At 43.7% G+C, this 26,423-nt stretch overlaps 1 protein-coding gene across 1 annotated transcript; it reads left to right on the top strand.

Annotated features, from left to right (window-relative positions):
* Positions 1-16,639: 16,639 nt before the first annotated feature.
* GCHFR (GTP cyclohydrolase I feedback regulator) lies at positions 16,640-24,966 on the top strand. The gene is made up of 3 exons (XM_082275951.1): positions 16,640-16,775; positions 24,397-24,491; positions 24,662-24,966. Exons 1-3 carry the CDS (start codon positions 16,740-16,742, stop codon positions 24,783-24,785), a joined length of 255 nt encoding a protein of 84 aa, XP_082132077.1. The 5' UTR covers positions 16,640-16,739; the 3' UTR covers positions 24,786-24,966.
* The last annotated feature ends 1,457 nt before the right edge of the window (positions 24,967-26,423 follow it).

Here is a 26,423-nt window from a genome sequence, read left to right as displayed (position 1 = left end):
GAGAAACCCACCACTTTGTGTGTCCTTTTTCCCATTTGTATTAGTGATTTAGGCAGTTAGACAGAGTTGAGATGTTTCATATGATTTTTTGCAAACAGACGAGCAGGTTGTTTAGTAAAATGCCTAATTGTCTCCCATTTTGAGGAGTCATCTAAAGTCACATGATATGAATAACTAATGTATATTTTTCTTATTTTTCAGGGGATGCTGGTTACCCGCAGCTGACGTGGCTGATGGCTCCAATCAGGTACCCGCAGGGCCCAGCAGAGAGGAATTACAACAGGGCCTTGCGGAGAAGCCGGAGTATCATTGAGTTGACCATAGGTCTTCTCAAGTCCCGGTTTCTCTGCTTGGCCCGGCCTGGGGGTGAACTCCTGTACTCTCCTACAAAGGCTTCCAAGATCATCCTGGCGTGCTGCGTGTTGCACAACATGTGCGTTGCCCGGGATGATTCTTGGGAGCTGACGGAGGAGAGGGAGCCAGAGGTCCGTCAGCCGGCGGCCCCCAGGCGGCGGAGCACCGCTGCCGGTATGGCCACCCGGAATACCCTGGTTGCTAGCCACTTTACATGTAAGTACTGTAACCGGTCAAGATAGGGCATGTGTATTAATTAGCTAGTTAGCAGAGGTGCCACTCACAGGGAGACAGAGGGTGATTATCATCTGCCAATGACACTTGCCATTGTAGATAAAGTGTAGTCAACATTGGTAAAATTGTGTTACTTGAGCAAAAACATGCACCTCTAACCATAAACATGTTGGTATTGTGAATAGTGTAAAGGGCTGAGAAGAGCTGGCAGGTGTTTATTTGTGTCTATGCCACCTGTGTAGTTATTGATAACATGAACGGCTGCTTGGTATCTTATGGTGTTGTAATTTTCCAGAACATCAACATCTTGGAATCATGGCACGTACCATGGGAAGCCTGTGGTGATGGGCTGTCTGGCGTCACAGGTGTGTATTCAAATGTTTACATTAATGATTTCTGGTTTGTGTAAGTTGGCATAAAATGTGTTATTTCACTCGTGATGTCGAAATTAAATGAAGTTCAGAATGAAGCAAACAGGCATTAAGATGTGATTTTCATAATGAAATGTCTTATCCTTTGTTTTATTTTTCCAGGAGTGGTACTGCTTGCGGGTGTAGGTGGTAGAAACCCACCTTGATGGACTCCACTCATTTTCTTTTGTGGTCAGTGGATATTTGGTAAGGCACATGGCCAATGACCAACATGAACACCCTGGAACTTCGAAAGTGGCTTGGAAGCTGCCCAGCAACCTTGCCATGCCTGTCCCCTATGAGCTGGTAGAGGTGCAGAATGGATTCTGAACTCTGCCGGAAGTTGTGGAAGACATCAGAATCCCGTAGCCATGGAGCAAAGATCGTGGTCTGGCGCTGTAAAGGCACACGGACTGGAGAGTGACAATATTCTTTTGCTGCATCCCTCCTTCTGCTGTCATTCTCAAATAAATAAATACATTAGAATTGAACATGTGTTTTTTTGTTTTGTGTGGGTGCCTACAGACAAAAGGGCCATCCACACTGTAAGATTTAGAGAAGACTTTATCCTTCCGATTGACATTTTCTATGTAGTGCAAGGGCCTGCCTGATTGCATCCAAATTGAAAGTGTTGAGGTTTGAGCTTCTATTATATGGTTTGGTTAAGTCTACAGGAAAAAGTCTAGACAAATTGTTAGTGTATGGCCCATTAAGCTGCCAAGGCCGGAGTTTTGCACTTTGCATGCTGCTTGTACTGGTGATGTGAGGGGTTGTAATGTAGAGTAGGGATGTGACAGTGTTGTGTTGAGGTGTGAGGCAAATGTAGTGTTGGACTATGAGGGCCTGTGTTGTTGAAATATGGAGAGAGTCCAATATCAGACACCTATGTTTATTGGTCAAGAAATTGTAAGAACCATGGTAAATATGTAAAGAATTGCATCTCGATAAAACTAGGACCACACTCATAAAATCAAAATTGTGTTGTTTCCATTGATGTGCTTGAAATTTGGGTAGGACACCCCCCTCCCCCCCCAAATTCAAGATAGTTTAAAAAAACTGTTTAAAAAAATGAGAGTGAAAAGAGATCCCAAGTGTAGTGATGTGATTTGAACCCATGACGTTGTGAACTGCAGTGAAGTTGCAAAGCACTTAGCTATTGTGCAGAATAAAGCTGTATGGTGGAAAAAATGGAGTGTGTTAAGGCTAAAAAGCACATATAGCTAAAGAACTAAACATTGTATGGAATGTGGGAAGAAGACCATGGTAAAATTGTGAGGTTTCATCTTGCCCTGAAGTAGGGTAGGGGTTTGGTCACTTGCCTTTGGTACTTTCCTTCATAAGATCGATTCGACACACAGACAAGATCAAAAAAACACTTAAAATGGTGTAAGCTTGCAAGCGCTTCTGAGTGTAACATTATTTAGCAATATATATGATGTAATCCGTTCCATTTTAGCAATATAAACAAAAAAAGAAAATAAAAAAAGTAGGTGGAGATGGTAAGCCTCGAACCTACAGCAGAGGGAGATGAATTACAGACATGTGATGTGTGCACTAATCCACTAGCCCACATCGCTATGTGAAACTGCTATAAGCAGGAAGACATAAGTTTGCGAATTGGCGAAGCCGCGATCGTAAGTGAATCCCGCTGACGGCGGAATTCATTATTGCTGTTTTACTCGCCAATTCGCCGCAGCGCCAGTTAATTGATTTGAACGCGGCGAAACTGAAACACGTCATAGATGTTTGAAGCTGCAGTTTCTTTAAATCCGGCCCCCCATCTCAATAATTATAGAATCGGTGATACAACCTTGATAAAGGCCGAATCTTGGCCGAAACGCGTCGGATTACCGATCGGACACCCGCTCTGAACCAATCCCTATCCTATAGGGATCAACAGTGCAGGATTGTCCTGTTTTCAAAAACGATGAAGTCACATATTTTTCACGTGTAAACACACTCTACCTTTTCTTCACTAGCACTCAATGGGCCTCTACCCATTCACACTCCAATGTTGTACATATTTTGTGCTTTTCTCTCCCCCCCTCCATAATTCAATAAATATTATATTATATATTACTATTTTTCTATATCCTTACTCCTGCCCATAAAATCCCCCCACCTGACTTGAGGCACCACAAACTACACACTATATACAGCATATAGCAGTTACCTATATACCTGTATAAGTGTGATTTGTGAACAGGTGTAGCACTTGCGACCCCCCCTTTTCCACTTGAATTACCCCCCACCCCCCCCTAATAAAGATTTGAGCCCCTGATCTCCCCTGACCCCCCCCTGATCACCGCTAGTTAACCCCTACACCCTCTGTCACATCAGCACTAATACAAACGCAATATACGGTGTTATTGTATATTTGTATTAGTGTCATTGTGATCAGAATTAGCGCAGGCGACTAAGTTTCTGTCCCAAGAAGGTTTAGGGTCCCCGCCACCCGCCCAATAAAGATTTAAGCCCCTGACCCCCCCCTGATCACCCCTACACCCCCTGCCATAACACACACCGTATACAGTATATAGCATTTTGCTATATACCCGTATAAGTGTGATTTGTGGTCAGGTCTAGAGCTTGCGACCCCCCTTTTTCCACTTGAATTACCCACCACCCCCCCTAATAAAGATTTAAGCCCCTGATCCCCCCTGATCCCCTCCTGATCACCGCTAGTTAACCCCTACACCCTCTGTCACATCAGCACTAATACAAACGTAATATACAGTGTTTTTGTATTTTTGTATTAGTGTCATTGTGATCAGAATTAGCGCAGGCGACTAAGTTTCTGTCCCAAGGAGGTTTAGGGTCCCCGCCACCCGCCCAATAAAGATTTAATCCCCTGATCCCCCCCTGATCACCCCTACACCCCCTGCCACAACACACTGTATACAGTATATAGCATTTTCTATATACCCGTATAAGTGTGACTTGTGACCAGGTTTAGCGCTTGCCACCGTTCCTTTTATCCTTAGGATACCCGCCAGCCCCTTCCAATAAAGATTTAAACCCCTGATCCCCCCCTGATCACATCCCGTTAACCCCTACACCCTCTGTCACATTAGCACTAATACACACATAATATACTGTTTTTACTGTATTTTGTATTAGTGTCATTGTGACTTGAGGTTGCGCTAGCTAGCTAGTTTCTTTCCCAAAGGAGGTTTAGGGTCCCCGCCACCCCCCCCCCCCCCCAGATCCCCAGCGCATAGTTTAGAAGTAACCCCTTGATTACCACACACGCACGCACGCACATACACTTCCATTTCTAGTATAGTGTTTGAACAGATCAATATCTGATCTGATCAGAACTATACTAGCGCCCCCATAGTTTAGGGTTCCCAAAACGCGGTGTTTGCACGATCAGCACTGATTCCGGCCAGCACCTGCGTTTAACCCTTTCACCCAGGCAAGTGTAGTAATCAATAGATTACTGTCACTTGCAAAAAAACACAAGACACAAAACCGCTGTGTTAGCAGAGTCAGGCCTGATCCCTGCTAGCATTAGCAGTTTTTTTGGTAGCGCTTGAAATAATCTTCGACAACCAGGTGCTTTTATTACCTGTGAGTCGCATCACTGTACGGGTAAATTTAGTTACCAAAATGACCAAACGTTCGTACAGAGATGAAGAGCTTATCAGTTTTATGCTGACCGAGTCATCTGATAGCGAAGGGGAAGCTACAATGACCGAATTAGTGTCAGTATATGAACCTGATGACGGCAGCGGCTCCCTGACAGATAGCTCCGACGACAGATGGGTCCCTGTTAGACCCAGGCGTACCCGACCCCATTCTGAAGTTGTTGAGATGCAGGAATCGCAGGGTGCTCGTATGGAGCAGAGTGTGGGTACTAGTGCCGCTCATTTTTCTGGCGACCTGGCAAGCGCCAGCGGCCTAGTACAACCTGGACCTAGTACAACCAGCACTGCAGTAAGACCTGGTGACGTGGCGAGTCCCCTAAGTGCAGTTGAAGCTGGTGCGGTGGCTAGCACAAGTAGTGGCCCGCAGCCACCGCGTATTCGTAGACAGGCCCGTAGAGCCCATAGTGCCCTCCCTGATGCGCTGGCATATCCTAATTGGCAACCCACCGATACTACAGCGCCAGTACTTCCCCCATTCACCGCCCAACCTGGAATCCACGTGGAGACAGCTGGTTTTACGCCCCTAAACTTTTATGAGCTGTTCTTCACGGAAGATCTTTACAGATCGATTGTGGATCAATCAAATTTATATGCACAACAGTTCATCGCCGCCAACCCAAATTCACACCTTGCCAGACAATTCGGCTGGAAACCTATAACGGTTTCCGAATTTAAGATCTTTCTGGGCCTTTCCCTCCACATGGGCATAACTAAACAGAGTGAATTGCGGCTATATTGGTCCACTAGCCCAGTTCACCATATGTGCATGTACTCTGCCTCCATGTCCAGGGGGAGATACGAGCAAATTCTGCGATTCATGCATTTCAGCAACAATGAAATCTGTCGTCCTCGGGGAGACCCTGAATACGATCGGCTCCACAAAATTCGGCCCCTCATAGACCACTTCAATCAGCGGTTTGCAGCCTTGTTTACCCCCGAACAAGTTGTCTGCGTTGACGAGTCCCTGATTAAATTTACTGGCCGCCTTGCTATGAAACAGTACCTCCCCAGCAAGCGTGCCAAGTACGGGGTCAAACTGTATAAATTGTGTGACAGGGCCACAGGCTATACAGTTAGTTTCCGGGTCTATGAGGGAAAAGATAGCTGTGTGGAGCCCCCCAACTGCCCAGACTACATAGGGAGCAGCGGTAAGATCGTTTGGGACTTGGTGTCACCCTTATCCGGAAAGGGGTACCATTTGTACGTGGACAACTTTTATACAAGCGTGCCACTATTTAGTCACCTTCTCGATTTACAAATTGGCGCATGTGGCACCGTGCGACCTAATCGCCGGGGCTTCCCCCAACGGCTTGTAAATTCCCGTCTTAGTCGGGGGGCGAGAGCCTGCTTGAAAACGGACAAATTGCTTGCGGTGAAGTGGAAGGATACACGGGATGTTTATGTTCTGTCCTCCCTTCACGCAGACACGACGATCCAAATCACTACGGCAACTGCCGTTGTGGAGAAACCCCTCTGTGTCCACGAATATAACCTTAACATGGGAGGGGTGGACCTTAACGACCAGCTTTTGGCGCCGTATTTAGTTGCCCGTAAAGCCAGACGCTGGTACAAAAAAGTGTCTGTTTACCTTTACCAATTGGCTATGCTGAACGCCTTTGTCCTATACAGGGCGTCAGGACGAACTGGATCTTTCCGGGAATTCCAGGAAGAGATCATCCTTGCCTACCTGTACCCAGGAGGCATGCCTGCCCAACTTCCCCTTCCAGATGCAGTGAGCCGGCTGCATGAGAGGCATTTTCCTTATGTCCTCCCGAGTACCCCTACCCAAAGATACCCCCAAAAAAGATGTCGTGTCTGTAGCAGGCGCGGATTTAGGCGTGACACCCGTTATTATTGTCCCAAATGTCCTGACCAACCTGGTCTCTGCATCGGGGAATGTTTCGAGCGCTACCATACACTAGTGGAGTATTAGCGTAGGGTACAGCACGACACAGTGTAGGGCACACAAACACAGGGTCTCGAAAGATGTTGGATGTCCATCGACATTTTGAGAGACCCAAGCTGGAAGAGAAGATCGCAGAAGATCGCAGTCCCAAATCAAGAAACAGTTAGAAAAATAAAAGGATCCAAAAACTGTTGTTGTGTCAGTAATTTTATATGTCCTTCTCCTTCCTACTGTACTTTTTTCAATGTCCTTAGTTTGTTTTTTCATTCTTTTGTGACCTGTTTCTCTTGCAGGTACTCGTCGGCTACCACGCATTGATTTTATATATTCTGACACAAACAGCGTTTGCGCTCAGCATATATGGATATCTTTGCTGATAGCAGCTGTGGTGATTTTCTGATTTCAGCACTGCAGTTAAAATCCTATTTTGGTATACGTGGATAGCGCCGTGTATACCCATCATTAAATTCAGTGGGTGGTTGTTTGGGCGGTTAATGATGAGAATCCAAAAACTTTTGTTGTGTCAGTCATTTTATATGTCCTACTCTTCCTACTGTACTTTTTTTTAATGTCCTTTGTTTTTTCATTCTTTTGTGACCTGTTTCTCTAGCAGGTACTCGTCGGCTACCACGCATTGATTTTATATATTCTGACACAAACAGTGTTTGCGCTCAGCATATATGGATACCTTTGCTGATAGCAGCTGTGGTGATTTTCTGATTTCAGCACTGCAGTTAAAATCCTATTTTGGTATACGTGGATAGTGCCGTGTATACCCATCATTAAATTCAGTGGGTGGTTGTTTGGGTGGTTAATGATGAGAATCCAAAAACTTTTGTTGTGTCAGTCATTTTATATGTCCTACTCTTCCTACTGTACTTTTTTTTAATGTCCTTTGTTTTTTCATTCTTTTGTGACCTGTTTCTCTAGCAGGTACTCGTCGGCTACCACGCATTGATTTTATATATTCTGACACAAACAGTGTTTGCGCTCAGCATATATGGATACCTTTGCTGATAGCAGCTGTGGTGATTTTCTGATTTCAGCACTGCAGTTAAAATCCTATTTTGGTATACGTGGATAGTGTCGTGTATACCCATCATTAAATTCAGTGGGTGGTTGTTTGGGCGGTTAATGATGAGTAATACTACGCATTATTCCTGTGCTGATTTCTGATAGGTTCTCTTTTTTTCCGTTCAGCCCACAGGCTGCATGAAAAAAAAAAAAACCTATATGCCAAACAAGGACCAGCAATGTACTGGTACGTTGCTGGACTTTGAGTGGTTATACCAGGATGATGCCTGCAGATTTAGGCATCATCTTGGTATCGTTTTTTACAGCCAGCGGTCGGCTTACATGTAAAAGCAATCCTAGCAGGTAATTGGCCGCTAGACTGCTTTTACATGCAGTGGGAGGGGCCTCCCCCCCCCCCACCGCCGCCTTCCGCAGCCTTCCGTGGTTTTTCTCGGGCTCTCCTGTCCCACCGGTTAACCCGAGAGTGCAGCCGGTGGTTCAATTGTCTAACCATAGAGCTAATTGGAGATGAGAATGGCTCCAATCATCTCTATGGCCTAAGATGCCGGAGGTTACGAGCATTTCATGACTTCTGTTTCGCCAGAAATAAGCAGGGCCATTGGGAAATTGAGAAAGTATTTTATCACACCAATTTTGGTGTGGTCAGATGCGTTAAGGTCAGAGGAGAGATCTAGAGTCTAAAAGACCCCAATTTTTTTAAAAAAGAGTACCTCGAGGACATACAATGCGATTAGAGGAGAAGCGTTTTAACCTCAGGCAACGTGGGGGGTTCTTTACTGTTAGGGCTACAAGATTGTGGAATTGTCTACCACAAGAGGTGGTTTCTGCGGGTAGTATGGTGACTTTCAAAAGACTCTTAGACTTACATCTCAAGGATCAGGAGATTGAGGGCTATGTTAGATGATTACAGTCACACACACCTACACAGGTTGAACTGGATGGACTATTGTCTTTATTCAACCTCGCCTACTATGTAACTATGTAACCTGTCACCACAGATTGCTATCATGGGGGATATTTAAATTCACTGTGATAACAATAAAAATGATTTAAAAAAAAAAAAATGAAAGGAAAGGTGTCAAAATAACATAAAAAAGCAAAAGAAAAAAGAAAAAAAAAAAAAATTGAGCCCCCCCTTTCCCCCGGTGCTTGCAGTTTCGGGAAAATTATTATTATTTTTTTTGTTGTTGTTTTTTTACAGAAAGTTGTCACTAAATGATATATTGCTCATGCATGCCATGGGAATATGTGAAATGAAACCCCAAAATACATTCTTTTGCTTCTCCTGAGTACAGGGATACCCCATGTGTGAGACTTTTTGGGAGCCTAGCTGTGTACGCGACCCCGACAACCAGTCCACATCTTCAGGTTTTCTAATGGCGTAAATTGCTGATTTTACCCCTGACTACCTGTCAGAGTTTCAGAGGCCCTGAAATTTCAAGATAGCACAAAACCCCCCCAAATGACCCCATTTTGAAAAGTAGACACTCCAAGCTACTGGCTGAGAAGCATGGTGAGTCCATGGAATAGTTTATATTTTGCCAGAAGTTTCGGGAAAAAATTTTTTTTTTATTTTTTTATTTTTTTTTACACAAAGTTGTCAGTAAATGATATATTGCTCACACATGCCATGGGTTTATGTGAAATGACACCCCAAAATACATTCTGCTGCTTCTCCTGAGTACAATGATACCCCATGTGTGAGACTTTTTGCCAGTCTAGCCGCGTACAGGACCCGGAAAACCAATGCGCACCTTTTGGCTTTCCAAGGGCGTAAATTGTTGATCTCACTCCTTACTACCTATCACACTTTTGAAGTCCATAAAAAGCCAAGATGGCACAAAACCCCCCCAAATTACCCCATTTTGCAAAGTAGACACTCCAATCTATTTGCTGAGAGGCATGGTGAGTATTTTGCAGCTCTAATTTTTTTTGGAAAATGAAGAAAAAACAGGAAAATGCATTTTTTTTCCTCTTTTTTCAAATTCCAAAGCTTTGTGACAAAAAGTGAGATCTGCAAAATACTCAACATGCCTCTCTGCAAATAGCTCAGGTTGTCTACTTTCCGAAAAGGGGTCATTTGGGGGGGGGGGGGGTTGTGCTGTCTTGGCATTTCATGGCCTCCAAAACTGTGATAGGTAGTCAGGAGTGAAATCAACAATTTACGCCCTTGGAAAGCCTGAAAGTGGAGGTTGGTTTTCGGGGTCCTGTACTCGGCTAGACGGCAAAAAAGTCTCACACATGGGGTATCCCTGTACTCAGGAGAAGCAGCAGAATGTATTTTGGGGTGTCATTTCACATATACCCATGGCATGTGTGAGCAATATATCATTTACTGACAACTTTGTGTAAAAAAAACAAAAAAAAAATAATAATAATATATTTCCCGGAACTTGTGGCAAAATATAAAATATTCCATGGACTCACCATGCCTCTCAGCAAATAGCTTGGAGTGTCTACTTTCCAAAATGGGGTCATTTGGGGGGGTTTTGTGCTATCTTGGAATTTTAGGGCCTCCGAAACTGTGATAGGTAGTCAGGAGTGAAATCAACAATTTACGCCCTTGGAAAGCCTGAAAGTGGAGGTTGGTTTTCGGGGTCCTGTACTCGGCTAGACTGCAAAAAAGTCTCACACATGGGGTATCCCTGTACTCAGGAGAAGCAGCAGAATGTATTTTGGGGTGTCAGTTCACATATACCCATGGCATGTGTGAGCAATATATCATTTACTGACAACTTTGTGTAAAAAAAAAAAAAAAATATATATATATATATATTTCCCGGAACTTGTGGCAAAATATAAAATATTCCATGGACTCACCATGCCTCTCAGCAAATAGCTTGGGGTGTCTACTTTCCAAAATGGGGTCATTTGGGGGGGTTTTGTGCTATCTTGGAATTTTAGGGCCTGCGAAACTGTGACAGGTAGTGCAGAGATGACATGAACAATTTACGCCATTAGAAAACCTGAGAGTGTTGATTGGCTTTTGCGGTCCTGTACACAGCTAGGCTCCCAAAAAGTCTCACACATGGGGTATCCCCATACTCAGGAGAAGCAGCAGAATGTATTTTGGGGTGTCATTCCACATATACCCATGTCATGTGTGAGAAATTTATCTTTTAGTGACAACGTTGTGTAAAAAAAAAAAAATTAAAAAAAAAAATTGTAATTTTCACAAAACTTGTGGCAAAATATAAAATATTCCATGGACTCACCATGCCTCTCAGCAAACAGCTTGGGGTGTCTACTTTCCAAAATGGGGTCATTTGGGGGGGTTTTGTGGTATCTTGACATTTCAGGGCCTCCTAAACCGTTAGAGGTAGTGAGAAAATGCAATGAAAAATGTACGCCCTTTGAAATTCTGATGGTGGTGATTTGTTTTTGGGGACCCCTACACAGCTAGGCTCCCAAAAAGTCCCACATATGTGGTATCCCTGTACTCAGGAGAAGCAGCAGAATATATTTTGGGGTGTAATTACACATATACCCATGGCATGTGTGAGCAATATATCATTTCAATGACAACTTTGTGTAAAAAAAAAAAAAGAAATTTTTTTTAGTCATTTTTCAAACACCTGTGACAAAAAAATGAAATATTCAATGAGCTCAACATGCCTGTCAGGACATTCCTTAGGATGTCTACTTTCCAAAAAGTGGTAGTTTGGGGGGGTTTTGTACTGCCCCGCCATTTTAGCACTTCATGAAATGAGATTGGCAGTCAGAAATTAAAGCTGCGTAAATTTCACTATTTACACCATAGTTTGTAGACGCTATAACTTTTGCGCAAACCAATAAAAATACGCTCATTGATTTTTTTTTTGTCAAAGACATGTAGCTAAATATATTTTGGCAAAAAAAATGACATAAATTGAGTATATTGGATATTTTTTAAAAGACAAAGTTGAAAATGTCATTTTTTTGCAAAATTTTCGCTCTTTTTTTATTAATATCGCAAAAAATAAAAAGCGCAGAGGCGATCAAATACCACCAAAAGAAAGCTCTGTTTGTGAGAAAGAAAGGACGTAAATTTCGTTTAGGTACAGCATTGCATGACCGAGCAATTATCAGTTAAAGTCACGAAGTGCCAAGTTGAAAAAAGGGGTCTGGTCTTTAAGCTGCAAAATCCTCCGGTGGGAAAGTGGTTAAATATCCTATATTCTTTTTTTTCTTGACATAAAAGCGGTGAGGAACATTGCTTTCATCATTATATTTCATAATGGTGGTGCTTGGTCCCCCAGAAAGGGTGGTTGGGATAGCATCTCCAGTACTACCTGCAAGTCCAAAGGAGGAACAAATGACCTGGCTTGAGGTTGCACCCTGCCACAATCTTTTAGGAACTGGCCCACTAATTCCTGACAAAGTCGACAAACCTGGACTCGGAGAGTGTTTGCCTGTAGGCCCATATCTAGACCTGTTTGGAGAAAGTCTAACACCTGTGACTCTCGTGGTGATAAGGTGGCAAACTTCTCCCATATCCTCGATTAGTTATTTGTCATTGCTGCTCTTGCTTTTAGCAAAGTTTCAATGACTGTGGCTGAACAACCTGCTTCCCCTAGTTCTCGCCTCTCAATCTCCAGGCTGCTATATGGAGCTTGGTATGATTCACATGACACCCCTGTCCTTGGTAAAGGAGGTTCGGTAACTTTGAGAGAAGGATTGAGGGTTCCAATGCCAGAGTCTGCAGTAGTGGAAACCATGGCCTGCAAGGCCAAAAGAGAATGATTGCTATCACTACCCGTAGGGGTTTGCATATTCTTCTGAGCAATCTGGAAATATAGGTATCCTTGGGAATACATATGCTAGGGCAAAGACCCATTTGCAGCTGAGAGCATCCACTTCTTCTGCCTCTGGAAACTCCACCTTCGCTAGGAAACGTTTGCACTTCCTTTTGACTGGGGATGCCAATAAATCGAGGTCTGAATGACCCCACTGACTGCAAATCCTGTAGAAGACTGACTGGTTCAGTGCCCATTCGTTGATATCTAATGTTTTACAGCTTGGTGCATCTGCTAAATAATTTTGTGGGGCTGGAATATACATGGCTGAAAGATTTGATACAATTCTGCTGGGCCTAGTTCATAATGGACGAAAATTTCGCCAGGAGTGCTCGACTCCATGTTCACCTTGGCGCCCCCCCGGGCTAGGAGTCTGTTGCAATGTTCTCCCCAGTTTACTGCTGATGCATCCGATGTGATCACCATCGATGATGGTGGATAGAGCTGGTGGCAATTTGACAAATTGGTTGGCATCCGCTACCAGTCGAGGGAATGCTTCATCGGCACAGTGGTGTAGTGGTTAGCACTTTCACCTAGCAGCAAGAGGGTCACTGGTTCGAATCCCAACCACAACACTACCTGCCAGGAGTTTGCATGTTCTCCCTATGCCTGCGTGGGTTTCCTCCGGGTACTCCGGTTTCCTCCCACAATCCAAAGACATGCTGGTAGGTTAATTGGGTCCTGTATAAAATTGGCCCTACTATGTATGTATGAATGTGAGTTAGGGACCTTAGATTGTAAGCTCCTTGAGGGCAGGGACTTATGTGAATGTGCAATGTATATGTAAAGCGCTGCGTAAATTGACAGCGCTATATAAGAACCTGAAATAAATAAAAAATAATAAAAAAATAAATTGCTGAAGACAGCCTGATCCATTGACACGTGAAGAGGCTCTTCCACTGTCTCAGGAATTTCAGTTGAAAAGTCCTCATTCATTTATTATGGATATCGTGCCCGATAGTGACCCCCAACAGCTTAAAGGCACTGAGAAGCCATGAGGTATAAGAGTGTTGATATTTTCTCTAGTTGAGAGACAAGAGCTGTTGCTTTCTCTGAAGGGAGTTCCATTGTATTCCTGCAGGTATCAAAGACTGCCCCCCAAAAAAGAATTCTCTGCGTAGGCACTGGTTGGCTCTTCTGCCCATTGATTATCCACCCCAACCTTAACAGGGTTTAAACCAGAATCTCCTGATGGTCTGTCAGGTTTCCAGGGTTTCGAGCTACTAGGAGGATATCGTCCAAATAGTGGAACACTTACAGGTCCTGTCTGTGCAACATGGCCATGACCGGAAGTAGAACTTTAGAGAACGTCCTTGGGGACGTTGATAGGCCAATTGGTAAGCAGACGATTTGAAATGGTACTCCATTATAGCAAACAGTAGATACTTGTGACACAGTTGATGCACTGGGACATGTAAATAAGCATCCTTCTAGTCTAAGGATAACATCCACTCCCCTTGCTTGATGGTTTGTGTGACCAACTGCAGCGACTCCATCCAGAAACTTTGCACTTGGATATACAGTACTTGTTCAATTTCTGAAGGTCTAGTACTGGTGTTAGGTGACCTGTCTTTTTTCTTTATTAAGAAAAGAGGAGAATAGAATCCTTGATATCTTTCTTGCATAGGAACTGGTTCTTTGGCTCTTTTGTGTAACAGTGCCTGTACATTTCCGAAGACTTTTTGTACCTTCTGCTGATGAAGCTTTGTACGGGTAAAGTGAGGTACCTCGGGGTAGGCCAAAAACTCCCAGCGATGACCTTCCAGGATTACCTTCATGACCCAGGGGTAGTCTGGGCAGAGGGACCCTCAAAAGGGTTTCTACGATGGGATGGGTCTAGATTTGGCCAACCGAGCCATTGACATCTGGGGGTTCTTCCATCCTCTTCCTTGCCTTTTTCTAAATGACCTTGTCTCTTTTGGCCTGCTAGTAAATTGTTTCCTTTCTGGCTGACGATGATGTCTGGGCTTTGCATCTTGTGGGATTAACCCTGACTTGCCCCATCACCTTTGAAATTCCAACTTAATGCCGAATAAGGCTGTTTCGTCAAAGGGAATACGACACCAATTGGATTTTGACTAGCCGACTGCCGTCCGTGGCTTGAGCCATAATGCTCTTCTTGCCATCACCGAGGATAACATTACTCTGGCTGAGCACCGTAGAGTGTCATTTGCAGCTTCACCTACTAAATTCGCCCACCAGCTTGATCTCATTTAGTATCTTCACCACTGAAGAGTTTCCTGCCCCTGCTAACAGCTCTGCTTCTGAACTCTCTACCCATGCTGTTATTGCTTTGGCTACTGATGTTAGTGCCAGTGATGGCTTGCCAGGACTTCCTGCTGAAGTGTAAATCTTTTTCAACTCCATGTCTATTTTTCTCTCAGATATCTTTAAAGGAAACTGCGTCATCCATAGGTAATGTGACATGTCCGGCTAGTCTAATGACGGCTGCATCCAACAGGGCTACTTCCAATGACTGGACCACCTTTAGACAGAGACAGAGACAGTTTTCTGTCTACCTTTTTCCATTAGTCATAGATGATATCCTTCACCCCCTCTATTAATTGGAACGAGAGTACTGATTTTTTTTAACTGCAGGTAGTATTTTCTGTTTTTTGCAGGTTGTGTGAGTTCTTCCTCCCACTCAAGAGCTTCACTTATTGCCCTTACCAGGGGTTGCACCAGGGCAAAATCAAATCCAGTAATCAACTCTTCTTCTCTGGGGGACTCATCCCTTGAGACTGATGCCAGAAAGGGTCCCCCTGGGGAACTTTTTAGAGCCAGTGGCAGACTGCCAGTGTCTCTGGTTGGCTGGACTTGGCAGCCATTTCCTTTAAGGAGTCTCTTACTGTTTGCCTACTCATAGAGACCAGACCTCGTCCATCTCAGTAAGCCCTATCCATCTCAATGCTGCTAGACTGGGATATATGGAAAATCACCTCCATTGAAACATTTACGTTGGGGGGCAACAGTTTGACATCTTTACTCTGTTGTCAGAGGATCATGTCCTGGCGCTGACTACAAAGGAGGTAACTTGTTAAGGGACCTTGTGACAGGAAGTCAGGTAAATCGGTGGGTGTTGTCACAGACGGGAGATACATTTCTGCCTTGTTTAGACAATTCACCAATTACTATCAGGTGTCGGCTGCGGAGGTAGCCAGAAAGGTTTAAGGACATTGGAAAGCTTCAGCTATTCTGAATGAGGCAATTAAGGCCTCTATAAGTTATCCAGAGGATGACTACTGATTGCTGCATAATAAGGCTTTTTGCGTTAAGGAGAGCAGTGAGCTGAGAAAGACTTCTGAAGGTGAGGTGGTGTTGACTTTTTCTGTGTGAAAAGAAAACAAATAGACTATTGGTTTTCTGCTGTATGACCAGCAGTGTCTGCCCAGCAGTAGGTTGGGACAGACTCCATAGGTAGGTTCCTGTGTTGTGAAGGTAGACGCCTCAAGTGGCCAGGGTTTATTTTATGTTTGTTCGATTTATGCTGTTTGGATGTTTGCACTGTTTCCAGCAAATTGGAAGAATAAACCATAGACCGTTGTTTTCAACCACTCCTCGGGTGTCTCATAGTGTAGTGGGGGTCACCCACACCCGCTACCGAGCCAACCCCTTACAGACCTTAAATGGGAAGTCCACCCTTCTGACGTTTCATGTTATATTTATACACATTTTTTATGATCAATTTGCAGCCCAAAATATGGGGGTTCACCTGTCATGTTTTTTATATTTGGTGCAACTATGTAGCACTCCACCAGCACAGCCATGTCATTCATTCATATAAATGTAAACAGACTAAAATTCCCACCTGCCCCTATGTCAGAGGGACTGTTGATCTCAATGGTGCAGAAATCATTTCACTCCTAGTCCATGGACACTTCTTCCAGCTCAGCATGGAGTCTGCAGGCACCACAGCATTGCACCCACCACCCACTAATCACAGTGCCAATGCTTGGCAGGCTCCAATGCACAGAAAAGAATACATTCACAATTTGTAATGATTCATTTGGGGGCAGATATAATTTCTACAAAAGGTGAAGCGGCAGAAAACTGAATTCCTCACCCCCATCATCTCCCCACACCTGCCTGGATTTGTGATGGGAATAAACATATAGAGACAGGATCTCAGAGCAGACTGAACTGTAAAATCCCTCATCTGTTTCCACACACAGATCCACCGGCTTTTCTCTCCGAGCACACACGTGTTAATAGCAGAGCTTGTATACTTCCGGAAACGCCCCCCATGACGACAAGTAGCTGTGCTTGTAGTGATTGGTTAGCGAGTAGAGGCGTGTCATGGATGCCGAAGGTCACATCAGCAGACAGCTCTGAGCTGGTGGAGTGACAGCGGAGAGGATCGATCATCATCATCACTATGCCGTACATTCTGATCAGCACCCAGATCCGCATGGTGAGTGCACGGGACATGGGCTTTGTATTGTAGACAAAGGGTTCTGTTAGTGTAGAATTCTTCTCAGTGTGTCCGGGATGTGTGGGGCTGATATTATTATTATTTATTAAGAACAATTGTTCCAATGTTTCCGTCCATTCCTGTCCTTACACAGAAGTAATGGATTCCTGTTTCCCTATTATAGTACAATCTGTACCTAAACCCAACAACAGGAATTGGTGGTACCGCTCAGTAAATGTGGTGACTGCATTAGTTTTCTTTTTTCTCTTTATTTGCACCCTGTAATCCTTCCATCCTCTAGATTTCATTTTTTCTACTGCTCTGGCCTGCCTAACATGAGATTCACACATATGAGTCATGCAACGCGTTTCCCATCCCACAGGTAATGTCCTTGCCATTTCCTAATTGAAATTCCCCACGTATTGGAAAAGCATCAGAGAAATCACATGGGGCAACAGCATCCTGCAGTTTTAACCACTTAAGCCCCGGAAGATTTTACCCCCTTCCTGACCAGGGCCTATTTTGCGATTCAGCACTGCGTGACTTTAACGGACAATTGCGCGGTCGTGCGACGCTGTACCTAAACGAATTTGACGTCCTTTTTTCCCCACAAACAGAGCTTTCTTTTGGTGGTATTTGATCACCTGTGCGATTTTTTTTTTTTTTTTTTTTTTTTTTATCACGCGCTATAAACAAAAAAAGACCGTAAATTTTGCAAAAACAACAATATTTTTCACTTTTTTTTTATATGAAATTCCCCCCCAAAAAAATTAAAAAATCAAAATTTTTTAACATTTTCGGCCAATTTGTTTATGCTACCTATGTTTGGTAAAAAAAATCGCAAAAAGCGTATTTTGATTGGTTTGCGCAAAAGTTATCGCGTTTACTAACAAAGGGAAAGATTTTTGTCATTTTTGGTGTTTTTTTTTTTTAACGAGTAATGGCGGCGATCTGCGATTTTTTTTTTTTTTTTTTTGCGGGACTGCGACATTGCGGCGGACAGATCGGACCCTTGACTGACATTTTTGACACTTTTGGGGTTACCAGTGACATTACTACAGTAATCAGTGCTATACATATGCACTGTTACTGTAAAAATGACACTGGCAGGGAAGGGGTTAACTGTATTGGAGAGGGAGGGGTTAAGTGTGTCCTAGGGGCGTGTTTCTAACTGTGATGGGACGTGGCTACTATTGTAAAAACAGAGATCAACGGTTCTACATAGTAGAAGCGTCTGATCTCCATTTTTACACAGGGGAGAATGACAGGCGGCTTGTTTACATAAGCCGCCCGCCTTTCTCCCGCTCTACCGACGATCGTAGTGTGACCGGCGGACATCGGGTCCGCCGGTCACACGCCCGCACTCCTCTGTGAACGAGCCGAGGCGGGCGCGTGCTCGCCCGCTATTGGCTCAAAACCCAGTGACAGGCTAGCGACGTAGACCTACGTCACTTTGCCCGGCCGGGGCTGACTGCCGCAGTAAATATACTGTGTGCAGTCGGCAAGCGGTTAAAAAGGATTGGGGACTTTTTTTTTTATTTTTTCCCTGCAGGTACAGCAGCCCATTCGAATGAATGCATACGTGACCACACAGAAACCCAAAGATGTGACCCTAGAGAGATCCTGATTTTTTCCACTTCTCGTCATTCACTTATAGTGCAGCCATCCTCCCAGAACTGCTCCACCCCTGCATTGCACTCCCTGATCACAGATCAAGGTAAAGAGCCAATCACAGCGGCTCTTTACCACTTGATCGGCTGTGTTCAATTACAGCTGATCCCAATGTAAACACGCTTGACAGTTATCGGCATTCCTTTTCTTTCGCTGTTACAACATGAGGAGAGGAAAGAGCCGGGAAACCAGTAAGCGTGAAAGGCGACATCTGCACTGATAAGCCACCTCATCAGTGCCCATTTAGTGTTGCCCCATCAGTGCAGCCTATTAGTGCCCATCAGTGAAGGAGAAAAATTACCTCTTTGCAAAATTTTATAACAGAAACTATGAAAAAACGTTTTTTTCCCTTTCAAAAATGTTGGTCTTTTTTTGTATGTTTAGCAAAAAATAAAAAACCCAGTGATGAATAATTAGCAGCAGAAGAAAGCTCTATTTGTACGAAAGAAATGCTAAAAATTGGCCTGAGCAGGAAGGGGGTAAAAATGCCCAGTATGCAAGTGGTTAATGACGGGATCCACCCAGATGCCTGGACTGACAACTGGCTCAGCTTCTTAGCGTGCCACTGAGCGCCTAAATCAGTAGCTCCTGGCCCCTGCACAGCTCGGAGCGCCAGTGAGTACTGGAGGGGCAGCGCAGTCACCGACTCTCTGCTCAGTGAAGACCGAGAACTGAGCAATCATTGGTCTTTGATCTCTCAGTTTTCAGTCTAGAGGCAGCGGGGGACAGATGAAGCATCAGACTGATGCTGCATCCATCTTGGTGAGTAAAAATGTTTGTTTTAGATAAATCCCAAATTTCTTTTTTAATCCTGTCCTGGTAATTATTTTACTCCCACGTTGCCAGCCTGGGTGAAATTCTAAACTTAAAAATAGGCATTCCTTTCAGCAATGCAACAGCACGGCACTGCACATTGCACTTCCCTCTGCAGGCTTTGGGAGCACAGAAGTGATATCAGACATTACACATTAACACTGGTCATGATTAAATGGATGCAGTTGGTATAGAATTCAGCCCGGTAATTTCTACTTTCCAATCCGTGCCTGTATTAGACCTTTTGCCTAGAAAAGAATATAATGACACTGTTTGCATGCTGCAGGTAGGGCTATGACGCTAAGACCCCCTGCACAAGAATGTTTAGAGGCTCAAAAGTTCTCCCAGCTCTTTCCTACGTTGAGGAAGCAGCAGGTGGCACATTCAGGCTGTGCATTGGTGTTTACTCATGCATGTACAGTACATGTACACGCTGTATTTCCTGAATGTGCCAGTCTCCCACTTGGAGAAATATGCCAAATTCACATGGGCGAATATATATATATTTCGCCCATATATGCACCCACCCCTCACATTTTTGTAAATATTTTATTATATCTTTTCATGTGACAACACTGCAGAAATGACACTTTGCTACAATGTAAAGTAGTGAGTGTATAGCTTGTATAACAGTGTAAATTTGCTGTCCCCTCAAAATAACTCAACACACAGCCATTAATGTCTAAACCGCTTGCAACAAAAGTGAGTACACCCCTAAATGAAAATGTCCACATTGGACCCAAAGTGTCAATATTTTGTGTGGCCGCCATTATTTTCCAGCACTGCCTTAACCCTCTTGGGCATGGAGTTCACCAGAGCTTCACAGGTTGCCACTGGAGTCCTCTTCCACTCCTCCATGATGATATCACGGAGCTGGTGGATGTTAGAGACCTTGCGCTCCTCCACCTTCCGTTTGTGGATAACCCACAGATGCTCAATAGGGTTTAGGTCTGGAGACATGCTTGGTCAGTCCATCGCCTTTACCCTCAGCTTCTTTAGCAAGGCAGTGGTTGTCTTGGAAGTGTGTTTAGGGTTGTTATCATGTTGGAATACTGCCCTGCGGCCCAGTCTCTGAAGGGAGAGGATCATGCTTTGCTTCAGTATGTCACAGTACATGTTGGCATTCATGGTTCCCTCAATGAATTGTAGCTCCCCAGTGCTGGCAGCACTCATGCAGCCCCAGACCATGACACTCCCACCACCATGCTTGACTGTAGGCAAGACACACTTGTCTTTGTACTCCTTACCTGGTTGACACCATCTGAACCAAATAAGTTTATCTTGGTCTCATCAGACCCCGGGACATGGTTCCAGTAATCCATGTCCTTAGTCTGCTTGTCTTCAGCAAACTGTTTGCAGGCTTTCTTGTGCATCATTTTCAGAAGAGGCTTCCTTCTGGGACAACACCCATGCAGACCATTTTGATGCAGTGTGCGGCGTATGGTCTGAGCACTGACAGGCTGACCCCCACCTCTTCAACCTCTGCAGCAATGCTGGCAGCACTCATAAGTCTATTTCTAAAGAGTTTTGAATCAAACCGCTGATAACCGACATCATAGTCTTTATCATATTTGAGGATCTTTGGGAATTAACATCTTCACATTAAAAGAAGGTAGCAAGGTCAGGAATAGCTTATGTTAAAGCTCTTGTATTTTTTGTCAAGATTATTTAAATAGTTTGTTCACAGGTACACTTGTCATGAATCTGCAGTAATGTTTCATGCCCTAACTGTCTGCTTGCCTCTCTGGTCTGTGTATCAGCTTAAGGCCCCTTTCACACCTGGCCATTCCATTTTCTGCTCAGCGGGGGGTCGATCCGCCGATCCCCGCTGAGCAGGCGGATGACAGCTCCGTCTCCGCTCTGTGTGGTGAGACGGAGGTGTCAGATCCCCGCTGTCCTCTATGGGGGAATCGGATGAGAACGGACCACCTGTCCGTTCTCATCTCATCTGATCCGATCCGCCAGACGGATGGGAAAATAGGGTTTCCATCTGTCCGGATTTGACGGACAGGATCGGATCGGATGTCAGCAGACATGTCTCCGCTGACATCCGCTGCCTAATAGGGATGCATTGGGCATCTGTTCAGATCCGCCTGAAAAACTGACAGACAGATCTGAACGGTCTGCATGTGTGAAAGGGGCCTTAGGGACCATGTTCTCACACCTGTGTGTTTAGGTAATCTTCTCTCAGCATGTAGATCCCAGCCTCTAACAGGAAACACTATATTAACCCGCGTACTGCAAGCCATCTTTGTCCAAGCTACAATTGTGTGAAGGCTTCCTTGAGTGTTTCTTGCCGTGTGCTCCATGTCTGATCTCTGTGTACCGACTTTGGCTTGTTCACCTGACCATCCCTGTCTGCTTGTTGTCCCGACCTTTGGCTTGTTCTACTGACTATCCCTTTTGGCCCTGTTCTGCTGCTCCATCTCCATCCATCAGAGCCAGCATTGAGCGTGAGTGTGAGCGTGAGCTGGGAGACCCTGGGGGCTGCAACCTGGAGTCAGCTGCAGCCAAGTCCATCCTCTCCATCAGAAGCTCAGGTGAAAACCTGCTGGCTCTCAGACTCTGCACCCTGGGGAATCTTATGCTCTAGCTCCCTGTCCAGGCCCGTGGCTGTGACCCTGTGTAGCTGATTCTCTGAACCGTCGCCCCTCAGCAGTCAGCCGTTGGGTTCACAACCTCCGTGGTGCGCTCCCCGTCACTTGCTCCCGCAGGTGACGCTGGCAGCACTTTTTAGAGTGTGGTTTCATTTGTTTTATTTTACAAGCATTTAAATGAACTGTTCTCTTTGGTTGATTTAATGAATATTTGAATGACTTCTACATTCATTGCGAATAAAAAAACTTTTACCTTTTCAATTTGAATATAAGAATATTTTATATCTGTATACTAAAATCAGCTATTCATTAGGCCACCATTAGCTTTGATAAACGCTGGCTCATATCACAGCAGTAAATCTATGAGGTTCCTGCTGATATCAGGGTGTTGTGCCTCTGGGTAAGGTTGATGGTTGAGTGCTGCCTTCTGTGTATTTTGCATTCTTCATCCTAAAGATGTTCTACTACAATCTGAGCATACCATTGCAGTGCTACAATTGAACTGAGGTTTCATCAGATCAGAAGCTTGATTTTCTCTAGTAATCATTAAACCATTGTTTATGTTCCTGGGTCCACTGATGTTACTTTACTGCCAAGATTGTGATGCATTGTGGTCAGATTTGCCCATTCTCCGTAATCTGTTCTCATGCAAAGTAAGTACAGAAATGAAATTGTTCTGCCCATCTGTTTGTTTTTCTGGATTAACAAACGGGAAGGATGAGCTGGATTTCTTTTTTTTTTTTGGCCACTACGTACAGTGCCTTGAAAAAGTATTCATACCCTCTGACATTTTCCACATTTTGTCATGTTACAACCAAAAACGTAAATGTATTTTATTGGGATTTTGTGTGATAGGCTAACACAAAGTGGCACATAATTGTGAAGTGGAAGGAAAATGATAAATGGTTTTCAAAACTTTTTACAAATAAATATCTGAAAAGTGCGGCGTGCATTTGTATTTAGGCCCCTTTACTCTGATACCTCTAACGAAAATCTCCCCTAACGAGAAGTCACCTAATTAGTAAATAGAGTCCACCTGTTTGTAATTTTAATCTCTGTATAAATACAGCTTTTCTGTGAAGCCCTCAGAGGTTTGTTAGAGAACCTTATTGAACAAACAGCATCATGAAGGCCGAGGAACACACCAGACAGATCAGGGATAAAGTTGTGGAGAAGTTTAAAGCAGGGTTAGGTTATTAAAAAAAAAAAATCCCATACTTTGAACATCTCACAGAGGACTGTTAAGTCCATCATCTGAAAATGAAAACAGTATGGCACAACTGCAAACCTACCAAGACATGGCCATCCACCTAAACTGACAGGCCGGGGAAGGAGAGCATTAATCAGAAAAGCAGCCAAGAGGCCCATGGTAACTCTGGAGGAGCTGCAGAGATCCACAGCTCAGGTGGGAGAAACTGTCCACAGGAGAACTACAAGTTGTGCACTCCACAAATCTGGCCTTTATGGAAGGGCGGCAAGAAGAAAGCCATTGTTGAAAGAAAGCCATAACAAGTCCTGCTTGCAGTTTGCAAGATGTCATGTGGGAGCGTAGCAAACCGGTTGAAGAAGGTGCTCTGGTCAGATGAGACCAAAACTGAACTTTTTGGCCTAAAAGAAAAATGCTATGTGTGGCGAAAATCTAACACTGCACATCACTCTGAACATACCATCCCCACCGTGAAACATGGTGGTGGCAGCATCTAGTGGGAATGCTTTTATTCAGCAGGGACAGGAAAGCTAGACAGAGTTGATAGGGAGATGGATGGAGACAAATACAGGGCAATCTTAGAAGAAAGCCTGTTAGAGCCTGCAAAAGATTTGAGACTTGGGCAGGGATTCACCTTCCAGCAGGACAGCGACCCTAAATATACAGCCAGAGCTACAATGGAATCGTTTAGATCAAAAGACTTGCAGCTGTAATTGCAGCGTAAGATGGTTCTACAAAGTATTGACTCGGGGGGGCTGAATACAAATGCACGTCACACTTCTCACATATTTGTTTTGTAAAAAATGTTGAAAATCATGTATCATTTTCCTTCCATTTCACAATTATGTGCCACTTTGTGTTGGTCTATCACGTAAAATCCCAATAAAATACATTTACATTTTTGGTTCTAACATGACAAAATGTGAAACATTTTTAAGGGGTATGAATACTTTATCATAGTAAGGAAGTGTATATGACCGTTGGATGTGCTTCAAGTACATTCCTGCTTTCACAAAATAAGCAATTTTCACTGGTTTACTAATTAAATCCATCATAAATCTGAGCAAAAATGCAAATGCAGAGGTTACTTTCAGTGAAAAGCATGTTTTCCAGCTACTAGTAGATCCTAGGATTTCCGCCATGGGCTTGGGTTGAATTACCGGAGTATGTGATAAACTTTTAGATTGTAAGCTCTACTGTCTCTCCATTTTATAAAGTGCTGCACAAACTGTTGGCGTTATATAAATCCGATATAATAGCTATAATTAGATGCCAATGCCAACCTTAGGTATATGCAGTGCACAGAAGAGTAATCAGAATGTGTCTCACACAGGAGATTGGCCCTACAATAGTTGGAGATGAAGGTTCTGATCCGGAATTGATGGAAAGGATTGGAGCCACCAGAAGAACTGTACTTGGGAATAATTTGTAAGTGTATCCAGGAGGACAGATTGGAGACCATAGTTTTATAAATACAGTAAACAGACATAGCATGTTTGCAAGACCTGTGATTATTTTTGAAATATAACCTACTTATTTCAGAGATTAGTGCAGAAAAAATGTGGCTAATACATTCTTTTTTCTTGTTTCTGTTCTAGTGCGGAATATTTTGTAAATGAACCTCCACGTGTGACACTGAACAAGCTGGAGAGTTTAGGATACCGTGTCGTCAGTATGACAGGAGTTGGGCAGACTCTTGTATGGTGTCTACATAAGGAGTAGAAATGTTGTGTCTCACCAGCACCAAAGACTGCTTCAGATGCCCGTGTGAACCGCATTTTCCTGTTCCTGCAGATTTCTTCACACTGATCAGTACAGGATGGGGTTGCCGAGTTTAAAATGAAGTATATTCCTTATATATAACTTTGGACCTTGCTTCCGTGTTGCAATGGTGGATTTACCACAACAATATTTATATACTGCAAGTGTTAATTTATGTCCTGTGGCCAATAGTTTAGGTCTGTGCAATTGTAAATTCTTGTGGCACTAAACATCCATGTTTATTGCTTGATTTCTTATGTTCCTTCAATGCGATTAACACATTTGAATATTTTTTTTTTTTTTTTTTATCAAAATGTCTTCTTCAATTATAAGTAGTCACCCTGTCTTTAGTACTTAAAATGCGCAATGTGATAGAATAGCCTATGGCAGCCATCTTTGAGTGATTTAGTATTGTCAGGATAATTAAAACACATTTCTGCCAGGCTGCTATTATCGAAAAAGGTATACATTTTTATATACGCTTCACTATTTAGGAATGCATATTTGTTTCCGAATGTAATTTACAGGAATCCTGTACTTTATAAAATATGGAGGCTGTCTTGGAAAGGCAGGTTACCTGGATGTCTCTGGGATCCAATATTGGGCACTGACTTGAATCATCATGTAGATGAAGAAATTCAGAGCTTCTAATTTGCATACTTGTGACTAATCAGTGCAAATACTGAAGCCATTGGAGCAGGATGCAAGCCAGGGAGATAATATATATATTTTTTTTAATTTAGAAGGGAGGTCATCATCGACAGCTTCCATATTTTGCAAGTTTACTTTAAAAGGCCAGATATAGTGAAGGCAGTGTCCTGTGTTTAGGAACACTTTAAGTTATGGGTAATAAAATGGAATGACACAGGGAAAAATTATTGAACACATGAACAAAGGGAGGTGCAACAAGACATGGAATACAAGACACCAGCTGAAATCTATTAGTAATTTGAAATCAATCCTGTCCCTTGTCAGTGCAAATTAATATCAGCTGGTTTAGTCTCAACTGATGGCATATAAAAAGGTGTCTCATTCCCAAAGTGTCACAAAGGAAACCGCTCATGATGGGTAAACGCAAAGAGCTCTTTCAAGACCTTCCAAACCCTATTGTGGCAAAACATACTGAGGAGATTGGTTACAGAAGGATTTCTAAATTTCTGAATGATCCAGTGAGCACTGTTGTGGCCATAATCTGTAAGTGGAGAGAACTTAATTTCACCATAAACCGGCCATGACCAGGTGCTCCTTGTAAGATTTCTGACAGAAGAGTGAAAATAATTATCAGAAGCGTTGTTGAAGAGCCAAGGACCACTTGTGGAGAGCTTCAGAAAGACCTGGAATTAGCAGGTACAATTGTTTCAAAGAAAACAATCAGTTATGCATGCAACAAGGGGAGTGAGGATAAAGGCCCGTACACACGTACCGATCGTCGGCATACAAACGTCGGTGGACGAAGGATCTGCCGATTGTACGCGTGTTAGTATGGTGCCTCCGACAGATGTCTGCGCACAATCCGCGGACAAAAGTCTTTCGTGCAAACATGAAAATATTTGTATGCCGACACCAGAACGGACGATTGTTCGCCTGTCAGTACACAAT

The sequence above is a fragment of the Pelophylax lessonae genome, assembly GCF_965119305.1.
Source record: "Pelophylax lessonae genome assembly, chromosome: 13".
NCBI classification, from domain to species: Eukaryota; Metazoa; Chordata; class Amphibia; order Anura; family Ranidae; genus Pelophylax; species Pelophylax lessonae.
Note: the sequence above shows the minus strand (reverse complement) of the source record. Positions and strands in the feature narration are given on the sequence as shown.

Excerpts from the sequence above, each read along its gene's own strand:
- GCHFR (XM_082275951.1), top strand. The coding sequence starts at position 16,740 with ATGCCGTACATTCTGATCAGCACCCAGATCCGCATG. Across the intron at positions 16,776-24,396 it reads TCAGCACCCAGATCCGCATG|GAGATTGGCCCTACAATAGT; the intron begins GTGAGTGCACGG and ends TGTCTCACACAG. Across the intron at positions 24,492-24,661 it reads ACTGTACTTGGGAATAATTT|TGCGGAATATTTTGTAAATG; the intron begins GTAAGTGTATCC and ends TTTCTGTTCTAG.